Raw genomic sequence first — 6,143 nt, forward strand, 5'->3', positions numbered from 1 at the left:
TGTTGCGGTGAATTCGTCTTTAGATTAGGAAAGTGTGCTTAAATATATATTTTTGAAAAGGAAAATATACTTATTAAGGCGTGAAATAAGCAACCACAGCAGAAAAGCCTAAACACAATGGAAGGAGCAGGAAAGAGGTGGTTTGTTCTGTTTCGTTTCACTCTGATGTGGCTGATTGTGTGAGTTAGTCTGTGCCTCAGTGGACCTTTATACATCTGCTACGGTTTAAATGGTTTCCAAGACACGAAAGGTGAACACTAAAACAGCAGCAAAGGGTCATTTGTACACCTCAGATTAATTTTCGCAGAAGTTCAGCATAGCATCTTTAAGTCCATGTCATACATCCATGAGTAAAAAAAAAAATCGATAAGCCTTAAGCAGTTTTCTGGGATGTTGTATTATAATTATATATTCAGAAAGCAGTTCATAAATTCATATCAATTTGGAGCCTGCATGGAATATTTGTTCTGTACTTTAAAAAAAGCCCAAATGGTTGCAGCATCTAAAAATATAACCTTCCCTTAATGCCAGTATATACATCTGAACTTTAACACTGAGGTTTTCAACTACTCTCAGCACAAGCTAACTGTTAATGTTAAAGTGATTATTAACCATGAAAAGCTAATTCTGTGCTCATCTATTAACGGTCGCTCAAAGAACCATCACACACTGTTAATGGCACTTACTGAAATGTCTTGTTTTGAGGGTAGCACTTTGTCTTAGGAAGCAAGGACTTTTACAGCCCTATGTTCGTAGAGCTTTAAAATATGTTTAAAAGTTCAGAATGATGTTCCACAGGATGCATCTTCTGGCTGCATGGATTGGCTCATTTTTTCTGCCATGACAAACACCAATAACTACTGTTTTAAAGATTCAGACTAGTTTGCATTACGTATATTCAGCAGTATAGGCCTACTAATAAATATACTTGGTCACACTTTATTTTAAGGTCCAATTCTTGCTATATATATATATATATATATATATGCTGATTATTTAAGAGAACATAAGGGTCTTTATATTATTTTCTTTTGAAATAATTTTCTAGTATTCTATTATTAGCCACCTACAGTAATGAACAGAAGTTTCACACATAAATGAATGCCAGATAAACCGTTCACACTTATTTGAGAGTTGTTCATGTTTACTGTGTGCATTTAGTTTAACAGTGTTAAAGAGGGCAACGCATGCATTTGAAACACTTAACACTTTATGTTCTTGCTCTGTCCATGCAAATAATCATGTTCATGTAATGTGGTCAGGGGTAGTCAAAATTATGATTTAAAATCAGCCAGAGCTAAAAACTTCATATTTACAGCTACAAGAGCAGACTACTTGAACCATAACACATTTTATATACAGCGCAAAACATGTTTTGAAAGAGAATTATTGTCATTAACCTATAATAGCTGTTAAAATGCAACACAAAAACATTTGATATTACCAGAATTTATTGATTTATCTAATAATTTCCAAATAAAAATTATGCTTTAAAAAGTCCCATCTTGATGAGACGAGAATGAAATAATGCAGCGCTTTATTGGTCAGTTTGGTAATGATAATACACCTAAATAACCACATGTTTAGGACAGGGTTAATAATTTGAGAATAGGATTAAAACTCATATTTGTTGACTACTGATCTCAGTATTAAAACAATTTAGATGAGGCTTTCTCATTTCCCCACATTAAACTTTGCAAAATTAGGTTTTTGTTTTTCCTTATATACAAATCCTTTTATATGTACAGGAATCCACATGTGTAAAAACGAGTGAGACTGTCCACATGCTTAGTTTGTTGTGTAGGTTTACAGCGGCTGGTCATGAGGATCATTCTAGCAGAGCTTCTGGACGGTCACAGGGTAGAGGAGAGGAACGGCGATGCCCTGGTCCGGTTTCTCAAAGGCGCTGATCAAATTCTTGACTTTTCGGAACAAGCGTTTAGTTTGACCTGGTGCTGTCTGCAAAAAATAAACGAGTAAACAAATAAACAACAGCAACAAAAACATTTCTTTGCAAGGAGTTGGTGAACTTGTATGTTAAGCGCATGAAAATAATGTTGCCCATATTGTTTTCTTTATTTCATCTATATCAGATCTGTAGCTATAATGTCACGTAGTTTCAAGATGAGATGTTAGCTTTATAAAACAGCTCATCTCTGAGGCAGATGGTATGCTGAGAGATTTCTCTCTGTATAATCACTCTTTTCAATCTCACCTCATATCTTTCCATGCCTCTATACGTTTGACTCATTCTCAGAAAATACACAGCTGTGTGTTATAATTATTACTGACAGATAAACACAATATCATTTTCCATTGTACATGCAAAACCTTAAATATAAAAAATAAATATGGAAATATGGAATGTTTGCATGGCATTAGAAAATCAGGCAATTTCTGTGTCTCTGTGTGTGTGTGTGTGTGTATATATGTATATATATATATATATATATATATATACATTTATAAAATGATGTCATAACGGTTTACTTATTTGTTGTACAATGTTGAATGTAGACAAAAAGCATGTTTCAAAAGAGAAATGTCATGGGCTATTACTATTTATTTCTTGAATGTAGACAAAGATGGGATATTACGAAGTGTAAGGGGTAGCGAATTCCGTAATTTCGGAGCATTAACACTAAATGTCCTACCACCTACAGTGGACAGCCGAAAACGAGGAATGGACAAAAGACAAGCTCATATGATCTGAGAGACTGGGCAGGAGAATAGGAGTACAGTAGGTCAGACAGATATGGAGGGGCAAGACCATTTAATGCCTTAAACGTTAGAAGTAATATCTTAAAGTGAATACGTGATGCCACAGGTAGCCAGTGAAGATCACGCAGTAGAGGAGTAATGTGAGCAGAACGCCTGGTGGAGGTGAGAACTCTTGCTGCTGAGTTTTGAACATACTGTAACCTTGCAATAAGTTTTTTAGGCAGACCAAGAAATAGAGCATTGCAATAATCCAGACGTGATGTGATTAATGCATGAATTAAGATTTCAGCATCAGCTAGAGTTAGAGAAGATCGAAGACATGCAATATTACGAAGATGGAACATTTTCAGTTATATTAATGTGTGATGTTTTTGCATCAAGTACAATTCCAGCCTTTATGTGACAGGGTTGAAGTATTTTTTTAAGGTTATACCACATATTTGGGTTTCGTAGCAATGTCACAAATTCAGACAATTTTAAAACAAACTTTTACATTTTAAAACAAACTAATAATAACATAAATATTAATAGCAATAATAAAAAAATCAAGAATCTATGTCCCTGGAAATTTCAGGCACAGATGGTTTCCTGAGGATGACTCATGACTGATTTGCATTCATTCTGTGTTTGAGCAGATTATTTTATTCATCTTTAAACATTAATCACATTTAAATACAGACTCAAAACTCATCTGTTTAGCTGTGCATTTATTGAATGAGCACTGTGCTACGTCCAAACTGATTGCACTATATTGTATGCATAATCGTTTTCTATTCTTAACTGTTTTAAATTTATTTTAAACCTCTAAATCAATTTTGTTATCATTTTTAAAGTTTTTAAATTCCTTGTTTTATTGTTGTGATTATTTTTTTCTTTTCTTTTATGTAAAGCACTTTGAATTACCATTGTGTATGAAATGTGCTATATAAATAAACTTGCCTTGCCTTGCCTTACAAAACCCAATTATAACTTACAAATGAGGAAGCACACAAATACTACAATTTATTAATTATGCAAAAACTAATAATTGTAATTGGGCCAATTATTAGTCATAAAAATGTTCAAAAGTAGATAATTTCAGGACAATTCAGAGCTGGCGTGTTTTAAATGATAGTATCTGCTGTTGTGTATGAGGTTTGCGTCTCTATATGTTTGATGTTTGTCGCTCACCTCGGCCGCCCAGGAGCCCGCCGTGTCTCTCTGGAGCCGGTATGTGTAGACGAAACCATTACACCTGCGGCACAAATCAGATCAGGTTAAAAACACAGGCTAAACTTCACGCTACACTGGGAAAAACAATGCTACATTCATACATTATAAATAAAACAGAGTACTTGAGTATGTTGTACAAGAAAGTATTTTTTCAGTTTTCTCCTTTAAAATTTCATAGTTCATTTAATGTGTTATTTGCCATTTCATTGCAAATTTCTTAGCAATTTCTGAGTGAAAATTTACTAGCAATTTCTGAGAAATAGAAAGAGTTCCTTCACCTTTGTTTTCAGTGTATTGTTCGTTAACTTGAGTGACACATTTGAGCCTAAATGAGAAAAAACAGAGATTTCTGGAGGACTTACAGAACGCAGAGGCAGTATGCGCCAGGAATGCTCTCACTGTCTCGAATTAAATAGCTGCCGTCTTTGCCCGCTTCACACAGACGCATCTCGCACGTCTCTCGGCTGATGGCCCCGTGATACACAGACAGTGATTCCATTGTGCTGCATGCATTGTTTCTCAGGCAATCACTACACGCATGTGATATTTGTCCCTTGAGCAGGAAATGATGAAACCAGGCAGGAAATAAGCACTTCAAAAAATAAGGCACAATTTCTGCAACAATAGCAAAAGCATGCAAAATGTCAGGTGAACATTAGAGAATGTAGTTTCAGATATCAGGCCGCACCCCTAATGTTCGAGTTTACAGATTAAACTGCACAACTGTGTGTGAAACTGTTAATTTCTAACATTTTATTTCAGACAATGCCTCTTTAAAAAAAACTCTTTATGTTTCACACATCAGTTCCACACAATAAACGGTTTAAACTAGTATAACTGTTTTTGATAATATAATAGGCCACAACTTGGGCTCTGCAAACAAAATGTCATTTGTTTTTGGTCGGGATAATATAAAAGCCTTCAGAAATCAAACATAACCCCAAGTATTTATTCAATACAGTTGCTAAATTAATGAAAAATAAAGCATCAACAGGTGTTGACATTTCCCAGCAGCACAGCAGTAATGACTTTATGCACTACTTTAATTCCAAGATCGGTACTATTAGAGATAAAATTGTAACCATGCAGCCGTCAGCTACAGTATCGCATCAGATAGTGTGCTATAGATCGCCTGAGGAACAATTCCACTCATTCTCCACTATAGGAGAGGAAGAATTGTATAAACTTTTTAAATCATCTAAACCAACAACATGTATGTTAGACCCTATTCCATCTAAGCTCCTAAAAAAAGTGCTTCCAGAAGTCATAAATCCTCTTCTGGCTATTATTAATTCATCATTGTCATTAGGATATGTCCCCAAAACCTTCAAACTGGCTGTTATTAAGCCTCTCATCAAAAAACCACAACTTGACCCCACAGATCTAGTTAATTATAAACCAATCTCGAATCTCCCTTTTCTGTCCAAGATACTAGAAAAGGTAGTATCCTCACAATTGTATTCCTTCTTAGAGAAAAATGGTATTTGTGAGGATTTCCAGTCAGGATTTAGACTGTATCATAGTACTGAGACTGCTCTCATTAGAGTTACAAACGACCTGCTCTTATCATCTGATCGTGGTTGTATCTCTCTATCAGTGCTACTGGATCTCAGTGCTGCGTTCGACTATCGACCACAACATTCTTTTGAATAGACTAGAAAACTTTGTTGGCATTAATGGAAGTGCATTAGCATGGTTCAAATCGTACTTGTATGACCGCCATCAATTCGTAGCAGTGAATGAAGAGGTATCATATCGATCACAAGTGCAGTATGGAGTACCTCAAGGCTCAGTACTAGGGCCGTTACTCTTCACGCTTTACATGTTACCCCTGGGAGATATCATCAGGAAACACGGTGTTAGCTTTCACTGTTATGCTGATGATACTCAGCTCTATATTTCTTTGCGGCCCGAAGAAATATACCAATTTGAAAAACTAGCGGAATGCATAGTCGATATAAAAAACTGGATGACGAGTAATTTCTTACTGTTAAATTCTGGAAAAACAGAGGTGCCAATTATCTGACCTAAAACCTCCGCATGTAATAACCTAGAACACTGTCCAACACTCGATGGCTGCTGTGTCAATTCCACGTCATCAGTTAGCAACCTAGGTGTGCTATTTGATAGCAATCTTTCCTTAGAACGCCATGTTTCTAGCATTTGTAAAACTGCATTTTTCCATCTCAAAAATATATCTAATTTACGAC

General features: G+C 35.5%; 1 protein-coding gene across 1 annotated transcript; it reads right to left on the reverse strand.

Moving 5' to 3' along the window:
- Nucleotides 1-1,153: 1,153 nt before the first annotated feature.
- On the reverse strand, nt 1,154-4,458 carry sh2d1ab (SH2 domain containing 1A duplicate b). Its single transcript, XM_016258772.1, has 3 exons — nt 4,296-4,458; nt 3,892-3,955; nt 1,154-1,959 (listed from the first exon to the last, which is right to left on the reverse strand). The coding sequence occupies exons 1-3, from the start codon at nt 4,430-4,432 to the stop codon at nt 1,834-1,836; spliced, it is 327 nt and encodes a 108-aa protein (XP_016114258.1). The 5' UTR covers nt 4,433-4,458; the 3' UTR covers nt 1,154-1,833.
- Nucleotides 4,459-6,143: the final 1,685 nt, after the last annotated feature.

Source organism: Sinocyclocheilus grahami, unplaced genomic scaffold (assembly GCF_001515645.1).
Source record: "Sinocyclocheilus grahami isolate Dianchi unplaced genomic scaffold, SAMN03320097.WGS_v1.1 scaffold1736.1, whole genome shotgun sequence".
In the NCBI taxonomy this organism is placed as follows: domain Eukaryota; kingdom Metazoa; phylum Chordata; class Actinopteri; order Cypriniformes; family Cyprinidae; genus Sinocyclocheilus; species Sinocyclocheilus grahami.

Excerpts from the sequence above, each read along its gene's own strand:
- sh2d1ab (XM_016258772.1), bottom strand. The coding sequence starts at position 4,432 with ATGGAATCACTGTCTGTGTATCACGGGGCCATCAGCCGAGAGACGTGC. Across the intron at positions 3,956-4,295 it reads GCATACTGCCTCTGCGTTCT|GTGTAATGGTTTCGTCTACA; the intron begins GTAAGTCCTCCA and ends TTTGTGCCGCAG. Across the intron at positions 1,960-3,891 it reads CGGGCTCCTGGGCGGCCGAG|ACAGCACCAGGTCAAACTAA; the intron begins GTGAGCGACAAA and ends TATTTTTTGCAG.